This window comes from Cannabis sativa, chromosome 8 (genome assembly GCF_029168945.1).
Source record: "Cannabis sativa cultivar Pink pepper isolate KNU-18-1 chromosome 8, ASM2916894v1, whole genome shotgun sequence".
Taxonomy (NCBI): Eukaryota; Viridiplantae; Streptophyta; class Magnoliopsida; order Rosales; family Cannabaceae; genus Cannabis; species Cannabis sativa.
Window position 1 is genome coordinate 29,845,578 of NC_083608.1, and position 27,494 is coordinate 29,873,071.

General features: G+C 36.3%; 3 protein-coding genes and 1 non-coding gene across 9 annotated transcripts; 3 read left to right on the top strand and 1 right to left on the bottom strand.

The window, feature by feature from the left end:
- Nucleotides 1-1,527: 1,527 nt before the first annotated feature.
- TRNAT-CGU (transfer RNA threonine (anticodon CGU)) lies at nucleotides 1,528-1,599 on the bottom strand. The gene has a single exon. It is a non-coding gene; the product is annotated as a tRNA-Thr (tRNA).
- Nucleotides 1,600-1,655: 56 nt separating this feature from the next.
- LOC115701178 (uncharacterized) lies at nucleotides 1,656-6,529 on the top strand. Of its 2 annotated transcripts, none has more exons than XM_030628900.2 (14): nucleotides 1,656-1,828; nucleotides 1,916-2,258; nucleotides 2,354-2,547; nucleotides 2,653-2,788; nucleotides 3,159-3,437; nucleotides 3,540-3,637; nucleotides 4,055-4,166; nucleotides 4,351-4,456; nucleotides 4,792-4,885; nucleotides 5,078-5,250; nucleotides 5,448-5,547; nucleotides 5,622-5,738; nucleotides 5,860-5,916; nucleotides 6,071-6,529. In XM_030628900.2, exons 1-14 carry the CDS (start codon nucleotides 1,748-1,750, stop codon nucleotides 6,182-6,184), a joined length of 2,004 nt encoding a protein of 667 aa, XP_030484760.2. In that variant the 5' UTR covers nucleotides 1,656-1,747; the 3' UTR covers nucleotides 6,185-6,529. The 2 variants fall into 2 exon arrangements, with proteins under 2 accessions (XP_030484760.2, XP_030484761.2); XM_030628901.2 differs by having other exon boundaries at nucleotides 1,662-1,828; nucleotides 1,922-2,258.
- A 9,335-nt stretch (nucleotides 6,530-15,864) lies between these two features.
- LOC115699635 (pre-mRNA-splicing factor ATP-dependent RNA helicase DEAH10) lies at nucleotides 15,865-22,671 on the top strand. Of its 5 annotated transcripts, none has more exons than XM_030627138.2 (14): nucleotides 15,865-16,146; nucleotides 16,796-16,889; nucleotides 16,958-17,004; nucleotides 17,114-17,194; nucleotides 17,352-17,568; nucleotides 17,896-18,298; nucleotides 18,646-18,849; nucleotides 19,220-19,380; nucleotides 19,951-20,136; nucleotides 20,621-20,852; nucleotides 21,108-21,304; nucleotides 21,430-21,564; nucleotides 21,767-21,976; nucleotides 22,066-22,671. In XM_030627138.2, exons 2-13 carry the CDS (start codon nucleotides 16,810-16,812, stop codon nucleotides 21,948-21,950), a joined length of 2,127 nt encoding a protein of 708 aa, XP_030482998.2. In that variant the 5' UTR covers nucleotides 15,865-16,146; nucleotides 16,796-16,809; the 3' UTR covers nucleotides 21,951-21,976; nucleotides 22,066-22,671. The 5 variants fall into 5 exon arrangements, with proteins under 5 accessions (XP_030482998.2, XP_060958725.1, XP_030482999.2 ...); XM_030627139.2 differs by having other exon boundaries at nucleotides 15,874-16,146; nucleotides 22,090-22,671; XM_061102741.1 differs by having other exon boundaries at nucleotides 15,942-16,183.
- Nucleotides 22,672-24,130: 1,459 nt separating this feature from the next.
- On the top strand, nucleotides 24,131-27,216 carry LOC115698869 (putative methylesterase 11, chloroplastic). Its single transcript, XM_030626075.2, has 5 exons — nucleotides 24,131-24,850; nucleotides 25,381-25,620; nucleotides 25,828-25,971; nucleotides 26,420-26,551; nucleotides 26,668-27,216. Exons 1-5 carry the CDS (start codon nucleotides 24,470-24,472, stop codon nucleotides 26,944-26,946), a joined length of 1,176 nt encoding a protein of 391 aa, XP_030481935.2. The 5' UTR covers nucleotides 24,131-24,469; the 3' UTR covers nucleotides 26,947-27,216.
- Nucleotides 27,217-27,494: the final 278 nt, after the last annotated feature.

A 27,494-nucleotide genomic window follows, 5' to 3' on the forward strand; every position in this document is an offset into this window, starting at 1 on the left:
TTCCTCAAAGGTCAAACGACAAAAACAACCAGATGCTAACAACCAGCGGCATGGGGGGCCAGTCAGGGATCTCTGGCTTAGTAACACCCCCCATTGTACAACCAACGGACGACCTGCCATCAGCAGGAGCACCCTTGGCTGGCCAGAGTACAACACTTCCTCCCCAAGAGGAGCGAGGTGCCCAGAGGTCAATCTTCAACCGATAAGGACCGAGAGTGGGTGGAAACATCCATAACAGTGATCAAGAAGTCAAACCGATCACTTTAGACATCTAGATCCACCAAACTCCAACAATTGGTGTGATCTACCCCTATCAACACACAACCAACATCAGTTGACTACGGAGTCACGGGCAGCTAGACCCTACCCTTTGACGGTCAGGCCGACCATGGAAGCATCACGTGCATCCAAACCCTGCCCATTGTAGGTCTGGCCAGCCATGGGGGAGTAATTAGCGGCCAGACCCTGCCCAATGCAGCCAATCACAACAGCCAGGTGTAGGCTTGGTCGGCTAAGGCTAGCTCTCGTACCTGGGAATGGCTGGCTAGGGTCTACAATTTAGCACAGGTCTGGCCGACCTTCACCATACCCTTTCACAGGGTATATCCGGCCAACCCCTATCTCTCTAGAATCTATTGCCTCCCCAAGAAGGGTCAGTCAATAAAGCCCCCACAACAAAAGATCCTTCTGTGCAAGCACAGTTTGACCAACTTAAGGACATGATCCAAGGTATAGCTAGTCCGAAGCCTTTAGACCTTAAACTAATTTGAATTTAATTTTAATTAGTTTTTTAATATATGTATATTTTTTTTAATTATTTTTAGTTTTGATGTTTGTTTTTAATTAATTTTTTATTTATGTATTTTATTAAATTATATATTTGTCTAAATAAGTAAATGTAAATGTAAATAAGTATATTTGTAAAAGTAAAATATTTTATTTATTTTAATATTTATACATATAATTAAAAAATTGATTCAAACAATTTTATTAATTTCTTTCTTCTATTGATTTTAATAATATTCTTTGCTAATGACATCGATATTAAATGTAGTAGCGACTATAGGTGAGATGTGGTATTGAGAATTGTGACTTTGAATGTAGTGACGACTACAAGTGAAATATGGTGACGATAACGACTTTGAACATAGTAACAACTACAAAGTGAGATACAATGATTATAACGTGTTTGATATTGGCGGCTATAAGTGAGATGCGGTACTGATGATAATAGCTTTGAATGTAGTAACGACTACAAGTGAGATACGGCGATGAAAACGACTTTGAATATAGTGAGAATTACTAGTGAAATACGGTAATAATGACTTTAAACTTTTCTTTTTATTTTTCAATTTACATAACTTGATTTAATAGATATTAATTAAAAATATTTATGATATATAATTTAAATTTCATAATAAATATATACTAAAAATATTTTTAAAAAATTATATACACTTAATATAAATTAAAATTTATACCAATATTTAAATATTTAGCTATGTTATCTAGTTTAAAATAAATTAGAGCTCCCGGCGAGGATCGAACTCGCGACCTTTCGCTTACGAAGCGAACGCACTACCACTATGCTACGGAAGCAGCTGAAATTTGTCCTATCTTTTATACAATAAATTTAACTAAAAAAATATTGGTTCATTCTTTTACATTTTTCATCTCCTTCAATCTCAGCGGCCAAAGCAGTGAGAATTAGGGGTGGCGCCGACAGAGATTGAGAGACAAGTTAGAGATGTGTGGAATTGCTTTGATTATTTTGGGCATTCGGTTTGACCTTGACCATTCCACATCTCACTCTCTTAACTCTCATCAAGTTAGCATTCCACTCTTCTCAATCTATCTTCCATTTCAATTTACATATATATATGATACACATGCATTGGCTAACTATCTTTTATAGTTGCAGCAACTGGGTTTTGATATTGATGATCTTGAAGCCGCTTTACGTAGGAGAGGTCCTGATAGCCTGGGTACCCGGAAGCTCTTTCTTCAACAAAGGATTTCGTCTTCGGAAAACCCTGAAATCGTATCTTTTATTGACGGAGAAGAGCAGTGTGGGGACGACGAAGGATTTAGCTTTGACTTGGCTAATGGTCGAACGGAGAAGCAGCAAAGTGGTTTCACAGTTGGGCACGATTCTTTTGCAGAGTTACACTTCTTTGGTGCCACTTTGCAACTCAGGGGAGTAAGTCCCATCGTTCAGCCCTTGATAGATTCATCTGGAAATATCCTCGTTTACAACGGTATATTCGTATACATTTGTATATATGCATATTTGTTGAGCTTGTTCTTTACTTTGAATTTGAGTTTGACTCTGTTTCTTTGGTGGACATGAAAGGTGAGATATTTGGTGGGGTGCACATTGGTAGCGACGAGAATGATGCGGCAGTTCTAATGCAAGCTTTGGAGAAATGCTGCTCCTGCAATACCCATTTGGATAAAAAAGTATGCTATTGCGATCAAAGGGGGAAATCTTCTGTCAAAGACGTTCTATCAACAATTAGGGGACCTTGGGCTCTTATCTACTGGCAGGTAACTCTAAGAATTGGTAAGTTTTTCTGCTTATTTTGATTAGAATCCGATACAGCATTCGTCTTGCTGTTTTCTGAAATGTGCTGTATGTAATTTGACGTATAGGATAGTTCAAGGACTCTGTGGTTTGGTCGAGATGCATTTGGTAGACGGAGTCTGCTTGTTCACTGGCCGACAGTGGAGGATTCTCGGTTTATGCTTTCTTCTGTGTCACCCCTTTCTTCTGCTGAAAAGAATTCTGGTATTTATTGCTTGATTTTTTTCTTATATAAGAAGTAGAACTGTAGAAGTAGTTGTTTGGATGACAATTAAAAGTTGACCAATTTTCTTAGGAAAATGTGTTGAATTATCAATATGCATTGATGTTAGCATACTAAAGTCGTCTTGAACAAGTATAGTACTTATATGATAACCTGAAGGCCTTGGAAATTTTGCAGTTCATTCTGACAAATTATTATTTTCGTCTCCCTTTGCAAATTTGTGGAACGTGGAAGGAGGGATAAAAATCTTACATAAAGGCGGATTGTTTAGTCATGGGTCTGTTTGTGAGTGTGTACTAGTTCGATATCTTTTACAGCTTGACTGAAAATTTTGTAATTAATCCACCACAGATTTAGACATTGACCATGGGACTACTAGTCTTAGATTCTGGGAAGAACTTCCATGCGGTATCTATAGCTTGAGTGTAGATGCTTCCAATATTGACAGTTGCCTGGTTGCTGAAGTTAAAAAGCACGAATGGACTGATGCACTACTCGAGCAGTTGATAAAATGGGAGAGAACATGTGTTGAACCTGTACCTATGGAGCCACATACTTCTCATTGTAAGACTGTTGTGATGCAAGATAGCAAGCATTCAGCCTACTCAAATATATTTCCACCTGAATCAGGTTGGTAATTTAATCATAACAACAATTATAAAAATATTATATATAAGTATAGGTTCTTTCGCATGATGCATCATGTTTATAACTTTCATTTTTGTTTGGTAGGACCTATACAAGTTTCAATTTCGGTTCCAGCAGAGACTGTGCTTTGTTCTTTAAGAGAATCAGTTAGGAGACGTTCTTCTTTGCACACAATATTTCAGGTATATTAAAATGCTATTAAAGAATGTTTTTTGCTTTAGGTACACATAATGAACTAGCAATATAGTGGCTTTGCATGTGGTGAACAGTGAATTGATGATCATTGAGATTTACTTTGTGCTTATCATCTGTTTACTTATGGGTTGCCCACATTTGTAGCTTCTATCATCTTCTGAAAGCATCTATTTTGAGTCCTTAAAGAACCTGAGTTTAGTTGCCCATCTGTAGGTGGTTGTATTTAGCATTTTGATTATTGTCAATCTTGTTTGTTTCTCTCACGTAGTCTTGAGTTTTGTCATACTCTTGTATTTGGTCTAAGGCTATGCTTGGGAAAGAAATTGTATTTTCTTGCATTAATTGTTGGCTTTCTCACTGCTTATGGTTCTAATTGAAGTGTTTGGATTGTGGTTGCATCTTAGTCAGAACCGTGTGGTGTAGAAAAGCAACTCATTCCAGTGGCTGTTCTCTTCTCTGGTGGATTAGATTCCATGATACTTGCAGCATTGTTGAATGAGTGCTTAGATCCTAGATGTAAGTACTGACGTATAAGTTAAGTGATTTTCCACTTCAATTTTCCATGATTATGAATTCATTAAAACCCAGCCTTCTCTGTTTCTTTAGAATTTACAACAAAAAAAAAAAGTTACAAGTTTTGTTGTGGATCATTCATTGTAATTTGTTTCTGGCTGACTTTGATTCTTTTTTTTTTAAACAGATGAGATTGACTTACTTAATGTGAGTTTTGATGGGGAGTCTGCACCTGATAGGATTTCTGCTAAGGCTGGGGTAGCCGAATTAAGAAGAATTGCACCTTCAAGAAAGTACATGACAAACTCTTTCATGCTGCACAACTGTGAACCTCTCTTTTCTTGTGTGTTTGCTTAGATGATTCTCTTCTTGCATGTGTATATAATGAAATTTCAATGATTTTATTATGAGTATGCTCATTGATTTTGAACAATCCCGTATTGTTTCTTGGTGCTTGTGCATTCTGAACATGAGATGTGAATGAGATAACATCAAATTTTGTTTTCTTCTTTTTCAAAATTGAATCTCTCATTTACTTAATCTCTGATGGTTTAGTTTCAATCATCGCTGGCTTAATCTGCTCATGAAATTTTATCATGTTTCTTACCACATGAGACATTAAATGCAGGTGGAAACTTGTCGAGATTGATTCTGATTTGTCAACCTTGACCTTCGAAACAAAGCATGTTATGTCTCTCATAAGTCCTTCGAACACATTCATGGTATGTTTCTAATTTTGTAAGCAAAGCATGTTATTAAGAAAATATGCCAAATGTCCAAAAGCACATTTTATATTCTACCTTCTTTTGATGTTTTGTATCATCAATTTAGTGTCCGAAGTTCATACCATGAACAACATCTTTCCTCTATACATTTCTGTTTGATGGAATCTTATATTCTATCACATGTTTCAGGATCTGAATATTGGAATAGCTTTATGGCTAGCTGCTGGTGGTGATGGATGGATGCATGAGAATTATGAACGTGTTAGATACAGGTCGAAAGCTAGGATTCTCCTAGTTGGTTCAGGTGCTGATGAGCAATGTGCTGGCTATGGGAGGCACAGAACAAAATATAGAAATGGAAGGTAAAGCTTTCTCATGTAGAGTATGTTCTGTCAAGCATTTTATTGTTAGAAAGTGGACTAATAGTTTATAGATTTTAGGTTTCATATTTGTATTGTATTAAAAATATCTAAAGTGGATTTTAAAAAAAAAAGAATATATCTTTAGTGGATTGTAGTAGCTTTTCTAGCCTACTTATTTGTGGTTTGATATTTATTAGTTGGCTTGGACTAAATGAGGAAATGAAGTTGGATATGCAGAGAATTTGGAAAAGAAACCTAGGAAGAGATGATAGATGCATTGCTGATAATGGCAAGGAGGTACAGAGCTATTCAATATGTTTTTGTTTCTTTGGTTAGTGTGTTTTATAATGAGTATATTAAATTTTAATCAGGCAAGGTTTCCTTTCTTGGATGAAGATGTCATAAAAGTTTTACTGGATATCCCTCTTTGGGAAGTTACTGACCTGAATCAACCTAGCGGGGTTGGTGATAAGAAGATTTTGAGAGAGGTAAGTGCTATTTTCGTCGTCTTTCTTACATTATTTGAGTTAGGATTCATCCTAGTAGTGGATACCAGGATCATGACCAGGACAAGTCATTAATTGTTTTTGCATATCATGTTTTCTGAAGGTTGCACAACTGCTTGGATTACACGAAGCTTCATCTCTGCCTAAAAGAGCCATTCAGGTGTGCTTACTTATTAACAAAGTTTTTTTTTTTTTTTTTTTTTTGATTAAAGTACTTATTAACAGAGTTGAAGCCTTTTTACTATTCATATTCTTGTTTTAACGCTCTTTGAGTATTCAAGTGAACAAGTCTTTGTGCTTTATGGAACATATAGTTTGGTACAAGAATTGCAAGGGAATCAAATCGAAAGAACTTTGGAAGTAACCGTGCAGCAAACCAAGCATCTGCAGGTAGTGTAGTGATTCATGCGAAAACTGTATTGAATTAATTCCATCCTATGGTGAATCAAATTCAACAGATTTCTCGCGTAAAAAAAAAAAAATTCAACAGATTTCTTTCCTTTTCTGTTCATCATTTTGCTCAATTTGGGGCAATTTTTGTTACGCCTTTGGCTATGGGTGGTGAGGACAGGTGTTTGCCAAAGTGGATGACCTGCAGCTGCTTGTTTTGTAATGAACCTGGTCTGTCTTCAAGTTTTGATCCAGTGTTTGATTGGCAAAGCTTTGTTTTCCACCACAAGCTTGTTTTACATTAGTGAGAAATTAGTGTCACTAGACATTGTGCTGGTAATAAATTTTTACACCAAATGGGTATTTTGCAATTTTTGACATTATGTTCATCTGTTTATTTTTATACTTTTATTAAATTCTTAATTGGTGTTTTTTCTTTTTTTGGTCTAAAGAAGTTGTACTGTTTACATGGGCATTAGAGGGATTATCTATGTCATATGCCATAAAATAAACAAAGAACCGCATTATCTGCTCACTTTTGAATTGAAGCTAAGGGAAATTGATCAAAAGAGTTATTTGCGGTATAATTCCCATAAATGCTTAGTTTATTGCAACTTACCTCAAATTTTAAAATTTTAGTCTTTTACCCATGTTCTGTTAGCACGTAATCATTTCCATCTATTTTTAGGTGTTAAGTGCCAAATTGGCTGTTCATGTGTACATAAAAATTGTCCACATAAATATAGTGTACACATGACACAATATTATTGGTCCGCATAAATAACTATTTAAAAATAAAATAAAAATGAATTACTTAAAATAAAAATAAAATTATTTAAAATAAACAATTTTTTTCTTTTTCTTTTTTTATTTTAGCCTTTTTTTTTAACTTCACGCTTTCTCTCTCTCCCCGGTCTCTTCTTTCTTCTTCATCATATACAGATCACCACAATTGCCACCATAACCCACCACCATCGTACGAACCCACAACCCACCACCACCGTACGAACCTATAAACTCGTTTAATACTCAAATCACGCACTCGCAACCCACCACCATCGTACAAACTGATAAACCGCTCTCTCTCTCCGACGACCTACTAGTCGTTCTCATGGAAGGTGACCACAAAAACAGGATCTCATCAAACGAGAAGACGAAATCGCAGCTCCTTTGAAGGTGTTGCATCTTCCTCGTTTGTTGTTGCAGATCCTCACGATGTCGATTGTCTCTCGTTCACCGGGTCTTGGTGTTGCTTGAAGAGGGCGGAAGGTCTGAACGGTGTAGGCTTTGATGGGTCAGATTCATCGTTGACGGTTTGGGTTCAGATCTCGTTTCAGATAAAGAGAGAGCATGAGAGAAAAATGGTTTTCTGAGGGTTTGGGATAAACTTTCAGCAAAAAAAAAGGTCTCTGTGATGATTTATTAGATTTAAATTATTTTTTGTGTTTTCTTTTTCTTGTGTTTCTTATTTAGATCTCATGGTATTTTTTCTTAGTGTTGATTTAGATTAGAGAGACAATCAGTGATGGTGGCTATGGGATCGGAGAAAGCGAACATGTTGGAGCCAATCCACAAAATAGTTCCCAAGTGATCTCAAGCCAACGTCGCAACACACATTGACTCACTCCCTACTTTCACATCACAATGAATCTTAATCCAGTCTTCCAAAAGAGGGGATCAAAGGAGAGCAACACCAGCAAGAGGAGAAGGGAACAAAGAGGAGCTATAATTTTCATAACAATGAGTAATAGAGTTAATATAATATTTAATACTATTTAAATTATTATTGTGTACTTCATTATTACGGATATGTCAAATCGTATTCACCACAGTCGAAGCATAGAGGAACATCTCTTTCACATTAGTTTACAAAATTAATAAAGATAATAAGAATTATTTTAATTTGACTAAAGTGTTCTTAATAGAAAATGATAATTTTAATTGATGATAAATTTTTCTAATAGTTTTTAATACCAAATTATAAAATATTTTGTTTACATAATTAATAACAGTAATTGGAGTATTTTTATTTGACTAGGCTACCATTTTGATAGAAAATGCAATTTACTTGATAATAAATTGGAGTTTTTTTGTTTTGTTTTGTTTTGTTTTGTTTTTTTTTTAATTTTATACTTTATTTATTTATTTATTTATTTATTTATTTTTGCATTTTTACGGATATCTATATAGAAACCCACATAGCAACTTAAATCGCAATCAAAATCTATATAGCAACCTAGATAGAAACTACCGGAGTAACTCAAACTGTTGAAAAAAAATTAAAAAAAATAGTATATGGGGTAATTCCTCTAACAAATTTATCTTTTTATTTTAAATAATAAACTATAAAATAATTTTCATCACAAATAATGGTATTACTTGTGAAAATGGGGATTCACGTGATTTTTTTTTTTAAAAATTTATGCTTTTAGAATACTTATATTATAATAGCATGTTTACTTAAAGCGATGAAATTAATTAATGGGATTAATTATTTGTTTATTAAAAATTTTCATGGGAGAACTAGTGGGGCCTAATTGTGTTATTTGAGTTTTTTGACTTGTTCGTTACTAGCTTACCCTAAAGACTAGCTCATACTTACATCATGGGAACTCGGTAGCATAATTGAGTGAGTGTGTAAGTCATAGACATTGACATTGATAATCTCTATGTTAAAAGTGTTAACGCAGGTTTTCGTTAACGATAATGAGCCTAATTTCGTGATAGGTTTAGCACAATAAATATTGAAAAATAAAAGAAGTAAAAGTAACACCAAGTTTTTTATGTGGTTTTGCAATTAACTCTGCATAGTCCATAAGTCAATCTTATTCAGACTTTTCTGATACAGAACTAGGGTTCTTATTTTTCTCTCAAGGATTTTTCGTCCCCATTTTCTGTACATTCTGCCCCTATTCATAATAACATAGGTTGGCAGTTAATTACATTCAAATTCAAATCTTATAACAATATTTTCCCAAAATTGTGGGCCTTAATTACGCTCAACGTAAATAAATGCAGTTATTATTTGAAAATCATACAGCTGTGATTAAACCGCTTTTAAAGGGTCAACACTGACGTGAATTAAGACACACTGCAAAGTGTATCTCGCCGGGGCATCTCGCTTAGTACTAACAACAATAACCCTGACAACGAGCTGGAACTTTTCTCATATCTTTTCAAGGTTGATAATGTAAATCCCGTCTGCGCGTGAAGACATAACACTCCATCTGACAACCGCAGTTCTTGGTGACAAGATGAACTTCAGTAGCCAACATCATTTGAATGTCAGCTTCTTTCTCAGAGAGCTGACGTAACAGAGCAGTGGAGCTCATTGAAAGATGTCTTGAGCTGATTAGTGAAGGTACCAAGAGTATGCCTTCCTATGGCGAGATGGATATTTCGCTATTCGTTATCCATGTCCTTCCAGCTACTACACTTAGTTAGTATAGTGTATATTATACGCTGTGTTCTAACAGCCTATTCGACTCGTCAACACCTTTCTACACATAGCAAGGTTGATGCCTCGCTATGTATTATCGATGTCATCCTTATGGTTATATCCTTTGACACGAAATGGTTTCGCATTAATACGTGAGTCAATAGTTCTTACATCCTTGTCTCGCTAGAGACTATGCAGTTTACGAGTTATAAATATACCTGATTGACTCTGCATTTAATGAGTTATTCCATTTAATATCTTTTAATATAATTGCTATTATATTTGTTGATTCGTATTCCCCAAGGTTGATACGTGTCATCTTCTAAAGTACCAGCCGAATTTAGGGTACAACAATTGCCCCTTAAAAAGTCCTTTTCAGTGAAAAGTGCTTTTTAAATGATTACCGAGGGTATTTTTGTCATAGTCTAATTTTAGAATTATAATTGATTAATTAAAAGCAATTAACTGAGTCTTACAAGAAGTATGGTCTCAACTAGTATGGGGACCATGGGCTTATACAACCGAGCTTCCAATAAGCAGATATAGAATTTACCAAGTAAATTCCCTGACTTATTAATTCCTTATTGCATCCATCATCGAATTTGGAATTGCACTCTCAGTCATATAGAACGCTCTATATGTTCCACGATATAGATACGCTATAAACATTTAACCATCGTTCTAATCCCAATAATCAAAGATCCTATATAGATGATTTACACCGAGTAGGGATAAATTTACCGTTTCACCCCTCAATGTATTTTATCCTTAAAACACTTAGCTTCCTATAAATGATATTTCAGTGAGCTAATATAATCACTGAAACAAGAGCTCTTCCATTTATATCTATTAAGCCAAGCTCGAAGGAAATCATCGTTTCACTTCTATGTCCAGATAGAAGCTATAGATTCCATATCTATGTTTAGCGCTCCCACTCAATTGTACTATCATGTTCCCAAAATGTACGTATCATCCTGACCAAAAAGTAGGCTTAACTAACAAACCAAAGATCATGAATAGCACTCCTTAGATTGAACCTAAGCATGTCACGGTTAAGATCTTTTGATCTAAGATCAACCAGTGATATTGACTTAGAAAGATACAACGGTAAGATTATAATATCTTTACCAAGATCAATATCGGTCCCAGTTCAATGTATACTCGATACATCCGAAACTAGCATACTTTGCCAATGTTCTGGAAAGAACATAACACTTATCCAAGGTGTAAGTATACTTTATTACTAATTATCACATCAGTGTAAATCCAGTGCACTGATGAATCAGGGACATTATCTTTTGAAGCATATAATCATAATTACATTCCACTGTGTTGACATCACTGTAATTGTGAATAACTATATGTTCTGGACTTAACAGATTTTGTACACATTAAACCATAAACATGAAAACTACATGTAAACATAAATGACTTCTAATCTTTTATTGATAACAAATCACATTAGGTTGAAATGAGTTTTATTTAGGGCATAAAATCCCAACACGGGAGTGGGCCAAATACCAAAGAAATGAACATGGTTGGGCATGGGCCTATTGGTGTTGGGCCGATACTCAGTTGTGAGAAGCAAAAACTTCCCGTGGTAATTCTTGGAAACGAAAGTGGTGGTGATAACGATTCAAAGCTCTCTGTTTTGGGACAGGATTATTCTGAGCATCTTGATGAAAGGAGGTCTCTTTCCATATTTTTCCAAGCTTAAGAAGGATATCTTCAAGAACTGGCTGAGTTCACCTCTCACGGCCCAATTAAAAGAAAAGCGGGTCTATGTGACATTGGTGTTCAACCGACTTCTGAAACTAATGAGAGAACCACATCGGTGAAGAAGCGGAGACTTGATGTTGAGACTTACTCATTAAAGATCGTGCCTAAATGGAATATGAAGCTATAGTAAAATGTGTGGTTAGGGATTTTCCTCGTGGTGTTGGCCCCAGGGGCAGTGAGCCGGATGTGTCTTGTGAATTGCCTGGCTCTGGTAATTTTGAGGAGCCATCTTTGGTTGATGGGAGCTCTCGAGTGGCCGTCTCTGCTGGTTACTCCTATCACGTGGACAAACCAATCTCTGCCAGTCAATCCTCGAGACTCACTGCTTGGAAGGCAAGGGTCAGGATGATGGATATTGCTATTCCTAGGAAGGATCATGTCATTATTGAAGATGTGGGCTCGGTGGTGGGTTTTCCTATCAACATTATTACCCCTGTGGAGGAGATGGACAACCCTCCTCCATAGGCGCCATGAGAGGCGTTGCTTGGAACTGTAGAGGGTTGGGGCAGACCTCTACAGTTCTAGAAGTTAAAGCCCTAGTTCGTTTGTGCTCGCCTGACTTCTTATTCATTTCCGAACTCAAAAGCGACCCCGCTCACTTGGTACGTTCTCTAAAAAGCTTGCACTTTTATTTTAATATTATTGTTCATGCAATTGGTGGTGCAGGTGGCCTCCTCCTGGCTTGGAAGGCTGGGTTTGAATTTGAAACGGTCTGTATAACAAAGAATCATATCTCTAGTTTTGTGTACTCGGACCCTGCGCATCATCCCTGGTTGTTGTCGTGTGTTTATGGACCGCCCTACTTCAATGAAAAGAATACGTTCTGGACGAAATTGATGGAGCTTGGTCTCAATTTCGGGGGGCCTTGGTTGATCCTTGGTGACGTTAACTTTGTGTTGAAGAGTTCTGAAAGGATGGGCTCAAGGGGGAGAGATCAATTCTTGCCTTTCATTTATGATTTGATCAATAGATCTGGCTTAATTGATCTGCCGGTTAAAGGCAATTGTCTCACCCGGGATAACCATCGTGATGGCGATGCTCATGTCAAATCGGCCCTTGACAAGGATTTGACCAACGTTTAGTGGCTGGGTCTCTTCCCGAAGGCGGTTGTTCAATCTATCCACACATGCAACTCAGATCACTACCCCCTTTTCATCAGTACTCTGAACTAGGATTCCAAACCTTAAAAGTCTTTCCGGTTTGAAGCCTGGTGGACCAGGGACCCTCGTAGTGTCTTGGTTGTGGAGAGTGCTTGGGGCTCATTGTCCCATAGATGGGCCCCGACGAGGATTTTCAAGAAGGTGGGGACCATTCGCCTGACGCTTAGCAAGTGGAGTAGGAATCAATTTGGGAAATTAGACAATCGCATTGCTCAGCTTGAACGCCATCTGAACCTTATTCAGGGTTGTCCAGCTGGGACAAGGATTTGGGCCGAGGAGTTGGAAACCAGAAAGTCTCTTAACAAGGCTTTAAGACAAAAAGCCCTTTACTGGCAACAAAGATCCTGGGTTTCTTGGATCAAGGATGGTGATAAGTGCTCGAAGTTCTTCTTCACTACGACCACAATCATAAATAGAAAAAATGTGATTGAGACAATCTTGAACAAAGATGGGGTGTGGTTGAGTAGCGGATCTGACATTGGAAGAGAATTGTCGGATTTTTTGGGAAGCATTTTTAAAAACTCGGTATGGTCCTTTAGAAATCTTAAACTACATGATCCCGAACCACCTTTCTCTCGAGGAGCAAAGGGATCTGGTAGTCGTGCCGAACGCCGAGGAAATTAGGCAGACTTTGTTCTCTATGGGTAGCCTGAAAGCTCCGGGGCCTGATGGTATGTCGGTGCTGTTCTATAAGCATTATTGGAATTCAGTTGGGAGCGATTTTTGCGATGCTGTGGATGATTTTTTTTTATCTCCGACCACATGCATAGGGGCATCAATGCAACAAATGTGATCCTAATTCCTAAAGTCGATAACCCTAAGAAGGTTTCACAATTTAGACCAATCTCACTCTGCAACGTGGTCTACAAGGTTATCTCCGAAATTCTGGCTAATAGAATTCGTCCGGTGCTTCCCAGACTGATATTCCCTACTCAGGCGACTTTTGTGCCAGGCCGTAGCATAAATGACAATAATGTTTTGGTCCAGGAAATCATTTACTCGTCCAAACGCAAGAAGGGTAGAGAAGGCCTCTTCGCAATCAAAATTGATCTAGTGAAAGGGTATGATAAACTTAGCTGGAATTTTATTGATCATGTTCTCAGCAGTTTCAAGGTTCCAGACTTATTCAGGAAATGGGTTTCCCAGTGTATTACTACTACTACTTTCAATATACATCTTAATGGAGGAAGGATTAGCAGTCTTACTCCTGAGTGTGGGTTACGACAAGGCGACCCCCTGTCCCCGTATCTTTTTATATGGGCTGCTGACATTCTTTCTCGGATCCTGGGGAAGGCACTTGAAGAAGGAACTATTAAAGGCATCAGGCTGAGTAGAGAAGGCCCTACTCTGTCCCATCTTTTCTTTGCTGATGATCTTATTCTTGTGGGTAGAACGACAATTGCAGAAGCCAAAGGTCTTTGGAGCTGCATTGAGAAATTTTGTAATTGGTCGGGCCAACGTGTTAATAAACTCAAAACCTCTATATTCTTTAGCAATAATACCAGTGAGGGGATGAAAAGGGGTATCATGCAGGAGTTGGGGCTCAACTTGACTACCACGAACATCAATTACTTGGGGCTCCCGCTATTTAGATCTAACCGCAAGGATGCAGACTTCAACTTCATCCTCGAACACCTTGTTTCGAAGTTAAAATTGCTGTCTAAAGTTGGTCGGGCCACGCTTATCAAGTCTGTGGGTCTGGCTCTGCCAGTGTACACCATGCAAACTACCAAGCTCTCTAAGAAACTTGCTTCGAAAATTGACGGAATGGTTAGGGATTTTTGGTGGGGCTGTGAACAGGGTAACCGTGGTTTATACCCAAAGGCGTGGGACCACCTTTGCCTTCCTAAAGCTAGAGGTGGTCTCGGTTTCCATAAAGCTTTGGAATTAAACCAGGCGCAAAGTGGGGATGTGCCCTACTTACAGAGGATCAGTCGCTTTGCTACAGGGTGTTGAGAGCCAAATACCTGAAAAGTAAGCCTTTTTTTGGATGCTACCTATAATAATTCTGACTCTTTGTTTTGGAAAAATGTGGTAAAGACTAAAGTTATCCTCAGAAAAGGCGCTTGTAAGCTTATCTCGAATGGGGAAGACACGAACGTTTGGACAGATGCCTGGGTGATTCATGGTAATGATTTCTACCCGAAACCCACCTCTTCTTGTCCTGGGAGGGTAGTGAAGGTAGCGGAGCTGCTGTTGAGTGATGGGGACTGGGACATCTCCTTGTTAAGGGCACTATTTGACTCTGTCACGATTACGAACATCCTGAAAGGGGGTAGACCTAGTGGTCAGGGGAGAGATAAGTGGATTTGGACTAAAGAGGGATGCAGTAAATTCACCACTAAGTCTGCTTATCTGATATAGGCGTATGAGAGAGCCCCTGCCTGTGTGGTGGCACCGGCCTTGTGGAACAAACTTTGGAACTCTAAAGTCCTTTAGAGACACAAAATCCTTTGGTGGAGTATTCTCTCGAATGCTCTGCCGATCTGAGATACCCTGGCTAAGAGAATCCATATTGATGATGAGACTTGCCATTTGTGTGGAGAGGAGGCGGAGTCGATTGATCACCTTTTCCTGTATTGCAACTTTGCTTATCACATCTGGAGGTCCTCACCTTGGGGGGTGTACCCGATCCACGGTTCTGATGGTAGGGTCTGGGATTGGGTTAAATTCCTTTGGAACTTAAAGTTAAATGGGGATGATTCTGACAACCTGTTTCTTTATGCTTCAATCGTCGTGGACATGATTTAGAAAACCCGCAATGATAAGGTACATAACTTGACTCAGTGTAACATTGTGACTGTAATTAATTCTATCTCTTATTGTTATACAGATTATGCCTCCTACTTGTTCCCCCCGGTGCTTCCTATGGCTGCGCCTGTTTAGACGCCTCCGCCGGATGACTAAATCAAAATCAACTGTGATGTTAAGGTTGGTGGAGACTCCATGTGCATTGCAGCCCTGGCCAGGGATCACACATGATCGGTTGTGTGGGCTGCTACGTCCATACTTAACTTCAGAGACCCTCTGATTGGTGAGGCGGCAGCGTGTCATCTTGCTTTGGACATGGCGAGACTCAAGAATCACGACTATGTCCTAGTGGAGAGCGATTCAGATTTGGTTATCAAAGCACTGAATGGATTTCACTATATTTGGAATATTGATAATTATGTATCTTTATGTAATCAACTCTCTACTATTTTGTTTCTTGTAACTTTTTTTTTTTTTATTTTCCATGTTTGTAATTTTGCTGCCCATAATGTGGCTAGATGTGTCTTCCCCAGAATATTACAGGTGTTATGGAGATATCTTGCATACCTATTTCTATCTTTTATAATGATCTCGAGGTGTAATTTTCTTTATTTAACGCCTTATTTTCAAAAAAAAAAAAAAAAAAAAAAAAAGTATGGCAAGAAATTATGAGACAAAAAATTTCCCAGTCTTCAGTTTCTCTGAGTTTGCTATTTGAAGATTTTTGTCAAGCCTCTCAAGGTACTCACTTTGAAATCGAACCCTGAAGACATGATGATGTTCCCTCGCAAGAGTTTGGAAGCTGGGTTTGGCAGAGGAAAGCGTTACTAAAGAACTAGAACCAAAGGAGTCCAAAGAAGATATTTCCAAGGTACGTTTATGTGGAATCACAATGCTTTGCTGTTGAGGTACCAAAAAACCAACTATATGTGACTCTGTTTCGTATGTGGTTGTGCCTGTGAAGAGTGATAGGGCCGACACCATCGCGGTATCTGATGATTTATGTAATTGAGTTTTTCAGATTTTAATGATTGAAGTTGGTTTTCGGGTCATTGAGTATAATAGAGAATCTGTTTTGATTTAGAAATTGTTAGGTATTTTCATGTTTTTGTTTGCATTTATCTAGTTGTTTCGCAATACTGTTGAATACCTCAACTTATAAAAGGTCCAATCATTCTTCTCACTTTTGATATAAAAGAGGTTGTTTAGTAAAGGAACTTAAAACCAATGACACCCTAAAAGAAAACCCTCAAACCTAAACCATGACTTCATTCATTCCCGTCTTCTTTCCAAACTCACTTCTTAGATATTCGGAGCACTGCTAATTGCAATATCCTGTTACAATCTCTTTCTCAACCTTCACTTAAAAAATATAAGAGAGCATTTTTTTTCTGGGTTTTTTAAGGGCTGTGTTTGTTATAGTTACAACATCATTATAAATTTTTAAAAAGCTCCGTGTTTTATTAACAAAATGATAAACTGCTCACTATTTTGAATATTGTTTTGTCGTTGCCTTGTAGTTGAGCTTCCTCCAATGGCTCAAGGAAGCCTTAACAAGGCCACACTCAGTGGAAACTCTGCTAATGACAATCGAAAAGTTGATACTTTTGCTAGGTAAACTTCCAAATACCCACTACTCTGTTACTCTGCCACGGACTTACTTTTCTTTTATAATAATGCAGGAGACAAAAATTGTTACAGCATAGAAAGTCTCTTCCTATTGCTACCGGTATTTTTCCCAGAAACTCTTCCTCTTTATCTTTTATATTTCTCATTCATATTCATGTCGATTAGTTTATTTAATCACTTTTTGTATTGTTAATAATTTTCATTGACAGTCGAACGACGACTCATAGATGAAGTTCGGAAGAATGACATTTTAATCATTGTTGGCGAAACTGGAAGTGGAAAAACAACCCGTATGTCATTCTTCCATTTCACACACACACACGTACATATATGTATGTTTGATTCCCAGTCATTGTAATGGGGAAAAAGCTGACCCAACCCAATGAGTAGTTTAGCTTGTTACTACCCTTTTTAATCTAATAATCTATATTGTGACATGCTTTATAGAAATACCCCAGTTTCTGTTCAATGCTGGATTTTGTAAAGAAGGGAAATCTGTTGGAATAACTCAACCTCGGCGTGTTGCTGCTGTAACCGTTGCGAAAAGGGTTGCTGAGGAATGTGGTGTGGAGTTGGGTCAAAGGGTTGGATACTCGATCAGATTTGAGGATGTGACTTCTAGCTCAACAAGGATCAAGTACATGACTGATGGGCTATTGCTGAGGTAGAGTGTACAGATCATCATTTGTAGTTCCTAAGTAGTTGAAGTCACTAAAATTCAGCAATATAAATCAGAATATTCTTTATCTATAAAATAGTTTCTAAATTTATATTTGCTTTTCTTTGGATTGCAATCTGTAAGCATTATTAGAAATTTAATATGTTGTCTTTTTAAATAACAGAAACTATAGTATAAAATGTAAAACTAAGTACGCAAAAATTGTAAATAGTGTGTACATGTATTTTGAGACTATCAACTTACAAGGCTACCCTTGTTTGCCTTTTCCAGATTTCATTGGTAAGCTGATATTGATTCCTGTTGCATCTACAGGGAAGCATTGTTGGATCCATATCTCAGTAGATATTCAGTTATAATTGTTGATGAAGCTCATGAGAGAACTGTCCAGAGTGATGTGTTACTAGGCCTTCTAAAAAATGTTCAAATTGCGCGGTCAAAATCAAATGGCCAACTAAATACTGAAACAAATGGCATGGTGTTGGAGAAAGAAAATGACGTTCAATCTTCAATTTTTCTCAAGCATGACCAAGGAAAGAAATTCCCTCCACTGAAGTTGATTGTCATGTCTGCCAGTTTGGATGCACGTGTCTTCTCTGATTATTTTGGTGGTGCGAAAGCTGTTCATGTCCAAGGGCGACAGTTTCCTGTGGAGATATTTTATACATTTCATCCAGAACCAGATTATTTAGATGCCACCTTAATTACTGTATTCCAGGTTTTTGTTCTTATCATTCTTTGCTATGGCATTTGGGTCATCTAAGTTCTATTCAATTTGACAACATATTTTGCTTTGGCTTTAAGAAGCCTAATTTATTTGTGCACCTACGTTTTATGTAACCCATATTATTACATAGTTAATAGTTGAAATTCTTATTCTTTTCGTACTCCGTAACCTGATGCATTCACACTCAAGTATTTAACTATTCATTTATGGATTCTAGCACAAAAATTGCTTAAGTTTGCATTGGATGTTTTAGGACCTCCAATTTATATCATATTTTTGCCTCGTCGTGATTTTAAATAAGGGTTAATTTCTTATTGTGCATTGCTGCATCTTGTTAGATTCATCTGGAGGAGGCCCTTGGTGATATACTTGTATTTTTGACTGGACAAGAAGAGATTGAGTCTGTTGAGAGACTTATCAAAGAGCGAGTTTTACAGTTACCTGAAAACAATCAAAGACTAGTGACTGTGCCAATATTTTCATCTCTTCCATCAGAACAGCAGATGCGAGTTTTCGCACCAACTCCAGCAGGGTATCGCAAGGTACTTAATACAAAGATGAACCTCACTGTGGATTGTATTCACTTTGAAACCCTGATATCCTAAAATTTTTACATAGAAGAGTTACTGGAAAATCTCGATGTTTATTTGATTTTTGCGAAATTTTATGTTGGCATTTTGGTCAACATCCTTGTACTTCACTATCATTATTGCTGCTGATGCTGTTACTGCAAAGTAGTCACATGTCTTAATCTACTGCTTTTTGCTGAAATTATTAACTTTTTTTTGCAACTCAATCACATATGACTTACTATTTTTCTAAAAAGTAAATCTATACCCTTATTTTCCCCACTGATTGTTGTTACTTGTTAGGTTGATGTTACATGACATTTTACCTATTTATTTTTCTTAGGTGATACTGGCTACAAATATTGCTGAGACATCTGTAACTATTCCTGGAATTAAGTATGTTATAGATCCAGGATTGGTAAAAGCACGGTCGTATGATCCAAAGCAAGGATTGGAATCTTTGACTGTTGTACCGATTTCAAAGGCACAGGCTCTTCAAAGGAGGTATGAATGCTGAGGGGCAATATACTTTGGTATTTAATTGTGTACTACACTTAGTAGGGTTCATTTGACAGTCGCCAAATAAAGTATAAGTTAGTTTGAAATTGCTTATTATGCAACACTTACACTGATATTCTGAATCTGTTTATAACCCAACATTCTGTCACATCTATAAAGTTCCTGTATGTACAATACAAGGAATTGGTTTTGTTTATCATATGGTTGAAAGCCTTTCCTTTTTTTATTACTATTTTAATTTGGAAACTAATCACACATTGTTGGAAGATTTTCACCTTTATCTCTATCTCTATTATGTTGTTTGGAGACTATGTCGCATGTGTATGTGCTGTGTTTTTTTTTAACTTCTTGATGTCAGAAGAAGCTGCAATCTTTAGTAGGATAAAAATGTGGAATCTAGTATCTTTAAATTAGTCGTTGTTGGGAACCCTTTTTTTTTTTTGGTGCTATATAACTATGTAGTTAAGATCAAAATTGTTTGTTTTGCCTTGGAGGAGTCCGCTAAGATCCTTTTTCTGTGATTAATTTTGGACAAACAATGATGTATTGGTACAGTGGACGTGCTGGGCGAGAAGGGCCTGGAAAGTGTTTTCGTCTTTACCCAGAGAGTGAATTTGAGAAACTTGAGAACTCAACGAAGCCAGAGATCAAGAGATGCAACCTTGCTAATGTAATTTTACAACTCAAGGCTCTGGGTGTGGATGATATCATTGGGTTTGACTTTATAGAAAAGCCTTCAAGGTGCAGTTCTTGATGCTTTTGTTTCATACCATATTATTCTATACTTTTGTTTGTGTTGGTGTATCATGGATGTATGCGGATAAGTTCAACTATATTTGCGATGCCATATCCCTTAATTCTGTCAGAGAATTATATGCAGTAACTGTTTTGTCTGCCATCTAATCCTTAAACCATGCCATTGATAACATAATAAAACCAGGGATCTTTTATTTTGATGAACTTGTCTATAGTTGATTTTTGATGGCCTACGACCTATGGAGTACAATATCAGTTCTGATGAATCTTTACAGAATATAGAACACAATTTTGTGGAATTTAATTTATGTGTACATGTCTGTAGATATGTAAAGATGTATATTTTTTTTTCATGTATATTGGCATGGAGGGGGATGTTTGGGTGATTGGTAAAGTAATTTCGTGCTGTTAGTCGTTGTTTATCATCATTTTTTGAATACATAAGATCTAAAGTGATATATTTAAGCAGGTCAGCTATTGTCAAATCATTGGAGCAGTTGTTTTTGCTAGGTGCTTTAACAGATGAATGTAAACTCTCTGATCCAGTTGGTCGTCAAATGTCGAAACTTCCTTTAGATCCTGTTTATTCAAAGGCCCTTATCATAGCCAGTGAGTTCAAGTGCTTGCAAGAAATGTTGATAACCGTTGCAATGCTTTCGGTGGAATCTATATTTTATGCTCCCCGGGACAAATTAGATGAGGTGCGTGCATATGAGATATTATTCATACATGTTTTCCTTATTTTCCTAAATAGAACAATTCTGCCTATGATTCTGATAACTCAATTTTTCTAGGCTATTTGATTTAGTAAGTAATGGCATATACTTCTTTAAATAAAGTAATAAACTACAAAAGCAAGTTGTTGTTGATTAGCAAATCTTTATCCCTCTTAAGAATTTTTTTCCTTATTAAAGTTTTTATATTAAATTATGGTCTAATATTATTGTATGGGCTAGGCAAGAGCTGCAATGAAACGCTTTTCAAGTCCTGAGGGAGATCACATCACTTTGATTAATGTATTTCGAGCAGCTAATGAGTTTATGGAGAAGAACTTGACGTGTGGTAAAGAGAAAGCTGACAAGATCCTAAGAAAATGGTGCAAGGAAAACTTTATTAATAATCGCTCCCTAAGACATGCTCGTGATATTCACAAGTTAGTATGCTTATTCCTTGTTTAATTAAGGTTTTTATATTTATAATTTTTTAGCTGGCTGGCTCCTAGATCAAGCTGTGCATTTTAATTATATATTTTTCGGCTTAATGTGTCTTCTCTGGCAGCCAAATCCGAGAACATGTTCAGCAAATGGGTCTTCATATTGTCTCTTGTGGAGATGACGTACTTAACTTCCGCAGATGTCTTGCTGCTTCATTCTTTCTCAATGCAGCTCTAAAGCAACCCGAGGGAACATATAGGTATCAGCTTTTCTCTCTCTACTTTTTCAGATTGTCTTACCGTTTCTTTGGGAACTTTAAAGTCTTTATTTTTCAATAAAGGCAAACAAGGTCATCCACTAAAGTTCTTTATTGGCCAAGGTTGTCCACGTCTTGTATTTATTTATTTATTTATTTATTTTTCTATAACATTTACAAGGCCTCACGTTTAACAAAATGGCAGGGCTTTGGCAAGTGGTCAGATAGTGCAGATCCACCCTTCTTCTGTGTTGTTCCAGAAAAAGCCAGAATGCTTAATCTACAACGAACTAATCCAAACTAACCATAAGTATATCCACAAAATAACTAGAATTGATTACTTGTGGTTAACTGAATTGGCTCCCCAATTTTATTCCATGCAGAGTTGAGCTTCTGTAACCTCAACACCCAACAGGTAAATTCTTATTGTGAACTATGAACCTAATCCATGGAATCTCACTTGAAATTTTGATAATGATCATGTGTGTTCATATTATATTCCAGTCATTCATTTGACTACTGGTGCAGTACTGGCCACAATGGGATTGTGGAAAGCTTCTCAATCCTGTCCAAACAGATACAAGCCATCACAAGTTTCTTTCAGCCGCATTGCACTGCAGTAACATTGCAACGGACCGAGTTTGTTTGGTGTCGAACTCGTTTATGTCCTTGCTCCCACTGCTTTTCAAAAGTTTGAGTTCAGAATGCAACATTATTATTATTATTATTATTATTATTATTATTGGAAAGGGTAGAAAAATGGGACTTATTATATTACAAACATATCATTATTGGATTTGGATCTATCGGGACTGACAGGGCTCGAACCTGCAGCTTTCGCCTTGATAGGACAGTGCTCTGACCAATTTAACTACAATCTCCAAAAAATAACATAATAAAATGTACAGTCATTATTATTATTATTGTTTAGGTGGTTTTGAAGAAGGCATCCTTTCACAGAAGGTGGGTTTTGTAGAAATCAAGAAAGAGTAACCGTTTTATGTTTTAACTTATTAGTTTTTGGTCCTTTGTAAGACCTCAACTTCAACTTGAATTTGGAAAACGAGTACTTTATATGAATATAGTGGAGTAAAGTTTTTCATTATTTAAGCCCAAAGTGTAAAGCAAGAAAGCTTGTTGTCGTCACAATGTGTGTGCTGTGCATGTTGTTGTTACTCTCCAATTTCCTACACTCAAATTGGACCTAAACTATACAAATTTAGACGAAGTTAAGACGTGGTGATCAATTACAATCCACATACTTCTATTTGAACTTTCCTAAAGTCCCCAATAATATATATATATTTTCCAGGGAGTGAATTAAGTTGATTTTTACTCTACTTATATTGTATTCATATTGTGATTTTTTGGGTCGGCCAGTTTTGTCAACTGGGATGGTTTCAACGAGTCATAAATGAAAGAGCAAACTAGTAAGTGACCTCAATAGCAATAATAACAAGTACAAAAGACCAACTGCAATACAAATTGTATTGTTTTTTCTTTTTAATTTTCTAATCTTCTCCTCTAATTTTCTGCATCTGTGGATGTGCATTAAATTTGTGTCTAGGTAAGATATAGAGAGAAGCCACGCCACATAATAATAATGGAAGGAGAGGAGAGTATCTCATCAAAAGTGTTAGACATATGTTTCGTGCTATAAATATAGATTATGTCATGTCGTGTCATAAGAAAATATGTTCTGTCTTGTGTCGTGCCATAAAAAAAATACAAACATTGTACTGTGCCATAAAAAGTGCGGGCTGTGTTATGTCGTGTTTTACTCGAATCGACCTGTTTTCTTGTAAGGCTCAAGTTCGTACTCTATTTTTCTATTTTTTTTTTAATAATTGACGAGATAATTACTAAAGCTATATATGTTTTATAGTTTCAATTATTTTTATATAATTTTTCATATAAAATTATTTAAAAAATTTATTATAACTATTAAAATTTAAATATTTCCTAATAAATATTAAAATTGCTATTGTTAATATTATTAAATATAAAGTTTTTAACATGTTTGGCATTTAAAATAGATTATTCGTATCATACTAATTTAATTTGTAGTATTATACCGTGTCGTGCCCAAATTCATATTTTTTCATGTCTGGTCGTGCTCGTGCCGTGTTAAAAACTGCGGCCCATACTTACAGCACTTGAAAGCTACGAAGCTTCCCATGACCAAATCTAAACAAGTCCTTTTCAAGTGCCGTTTCCTAATCTAACTTTTATATATTAGACCTTTCTCCTTCACTAAAACAATGAAACATATTGCTTCACCCTGGATATGGTCAAACTTCTCTTATTTTACTTTCTCCTAATATTAAAGTTCAATTCTTGAATTGAAACTAACATTCCATCAATAATTGTTATCTTTAATAAAAATAATATAGACTAGTTATTATTACAAAATACATTACTATTTCTTTTTCTCGTGAAAGCAATGCTTTTTATTTATTTATAGTTTTTCAAAACGGCTGGCTTATATAGTATTAGTTGAAAGTCTCCTTTTTCATGCTCACCAAACTTCCCATTATAAGAATATCATGAAGGATTATGTCATCAATTAAGAGGGGGACACTATTAACATCATTTATAAAATATAATATGACTCGTTTTGCATGAGATTCAATGGGAAAAAAAAAAAAAACCATTTTGACTTTAAATTTTAAAATTTATGGTAAAACTTAATAAATTCAGAGAAGGAAAGGATGTACTATTTCATAGAACTTTTTTTTTTTAAAAAAAAATTAAAAAAACTAAAAAAAGATCGCCGTCAGAATAGAATATATTGTTCTTCCACATATACTACTGGTTCTGTCAGAAGAGTTTACTTACAATATAACTATATATAGATACAGACTTAGTCTGGTAGTGGATACTGATCAATCTTGAGAAAGAAGAAGAAATGGGAAACTCATGGGGGTGTTTTGCTCCTCGGAGAGAGGTGAACAACTTATTACAGCGTCGACCTACTAATAATAAAAAGTCATCTTCTTCACCTTCTCACGACTCCTTCATCACAAGAAACCGTTCCACTAATAAGAAAACAGAGCATAGAGAAGATGATTTGCTCCTTCAACAACAGGCCATGGCGGCAGCTCTGCTTTTCCGGCAGCACCAGAGAAACGGCACTGGTGATCTTCCGGCCTCCCTTATGAACCGTTCAACCTCTGTCGTCTATCCATCTCCGGCTCCAAGAAAGCAAGCCTTTGCTAAAAGCTCAAGTTCTAGGCAACGCTCTGGGTCAGATACTCTGCTTCACCCTCAGGAGCTTCTCGTTTCTCAGGTCTGTTCGGCTCACTTCCCTCTCTCTCTCTCTCTCTCTCTCTCTCTCTCTCTCTCTATGTATATATGTGTATGTTTATTTGAGTTTCTTAGTATAGAATGATTGTATGCCAGAAATGGTTTCATTTCATTTGATGGTTTAATTTTCCATTTTCTATGAAGTTCATTTTTTTTTCCTCTTCCTCTCTATACATTTCATGATTAGTTTTTGGTTTGACCGACTCGGTCAAATGTTGAGTTTCAGACACCTCACTGTAGCAATTGGGGTTTTTATTTACTTGGTGTTTAAGTTACCTCTAATTTGCTTTTAATCTTACTCGGTCAAATGACTTAAAGCTATATGTTTCTATGGTTCACTTCTTTAGATGATGGTTTTTGGTTAATAAGAGTTTCATAGTGAAATGTACTCTACCACTCAGGAAAATTATATAAATGAATTTTTTTCCAGTCTAGAATAACTGTGTAGATTATAATGTGCCCATTTTTCTTTCATTAAACTAATGAATTTTACTTCATTTTGTGGGCTTATAGGACCGGAAGAGTGTTGAGGGTGTAGAAACCAAACATTTTATTCTTGTTCATGGAGGTGGATTTGGTGCCTGGTGTTGGTATAAAACCATGACACTATTAGAAGAAGAAGGCTTCAAAGTTGATGCAGTTGACTTAAATGGTTCTGGAGTCCAATCATCTGATACCAACAGCATTACAAGTCTTGCACAATATGTAAAACCATTAACTAATATTCTTGAGAAACTAGAGGATGGAAAGAAGGTTTGCACTCTCTAATCTTTGTCTTCTTTCTTCTTTTGGTCATTGTAAGGTTGTTTTGATCAATTTCACACAACCAACATTCAATTAGCATCTTGAATAGAAAGTTGATATTTGAATTCTTTGTTTATCATAACTTCAACTTCAGACTAATCCATTTCAAGTTCCATGAGTGCCTATACACTAACATATTATTTTGATTAAGTGCAGGTAGTTCTGGTGGGACATGATTTTGGGGGTGCTTGTATATCTTATGCAATGGAATTATTTTCATCTAAAGTTGCAAAATCCATATTCATTGCCGCAACAATGTTGGCTAGTGGGCAGAGTACCCTTGATTTGTTTTCACGACAGGTTGGTTCTCTTCTGTACTTATTGACTCATAAGGAAAAAGAATATATAAAGTAACAACTATTGTTTTATATGAAAAGAATGTATAGCTTAACACTCACTCGAAAAAGTATGCACCTCTACAAAAATGCAACAAACTTAACTAAACCCTTGTCTAAAGTTGTTTTCTTCTTTATTCAAATATATAAATGTGTGTGCTTCCTTTCACTTTTTCTTAGTTTATTGTGTCAAAACACCCTTCTGACACCAAATAATTCCATTACATGTTTTAGAATCTGACCCCAAAGATATCAAATGAAAAAAACAATTGGTGCCCTCTTTAAACAATTGTAGTAGTCTTTAGCTTGCATTGTCAGCTTAGCATGAATTCATGGTTTATTAACTCATACAAAGTGAACTTTACTGTGGCTAAATTATATATTGATATAAACTCTTTTATAATATTTTGCAGTTTGGTGCAAATGATCTAATGCAACAAGCACAGATATTCTTGTACGCTAATGGGAAGGATCAGCCTCCTACTGCTATAGAACACAACAAAGAATTGGTCAAAGATCTTTTCTTCAATCAAAGTCCTTCTAAGGTATGCGGCATAACACTTCATAATGAGGCCTTTCTCACTTAGTTTTAATCGAAATCGAATAACTGTGATTTGGAGCTTCTGTTGATGAAGTTTTTTCATGACTATTCTAATTTCAGGATGTTGTATTGGCCTCGGTATCAATGAGGCCTGTTCCTTTTGCACCAGTCATGGAGAAACTCTCTCTTTCCGAAGCGAATTATGGCTCGGTTAGCAGGTTTTACATTGTAACACAAGAAGATCATGCCATAAGTCCTTCTCTACAGGAGATTATGATAAACTCGAATCCACCAGAGCATGTTTTTCGGATCAAGGGCTCTGATCATTCACCTTTTTTCTCGAGGCCTCAAGCTTTACATAAGATATTAGTAGAGATAGCTCAGATTCTACCAAAGTAAAACTTATTTCCAAAGTACACCAATTCTCAAAGAGCCTTGATTCCTTCAAGGCTATAGTGCGCTTATATTTAAAGGCCACAATGTGTAGATTATTATTAAATAAGGTGCATCATTCAGAACTTTCATTGTCGCTTGTACACTGTTTAGGTTGATTATTTTATTGGTGTGAGACTTTGAGAGCTTAAATTAGATGTAGATTTTTTTTTCTTTTCGAATTTTTGTAAATAGTAGAAGTTTGATGTGAGTTGGAAATGAGCCATTAATTGTGCATGTTCGGATTTGTTGATTTTGAAGTTTCGAGCTAGTATTATTATTATTATTATTTTATTTTTTTGCTTAATAAAACTCCATTAAAAGGAAATCTAAACCACAATGTTAGTAGCTACATGAGGAGCTACTTCCCTAAGAGAACCAGAACAGGAAATACAATTCCTCCTAGCCCGATTCGCCAATAAATGGGCCAAAACATTGTCATTCTTAGGGACAAATTTAAAGTCTATGATATCAAAATTACAAACTAGAGTTAATATATTGCTAAAGATAGGAAA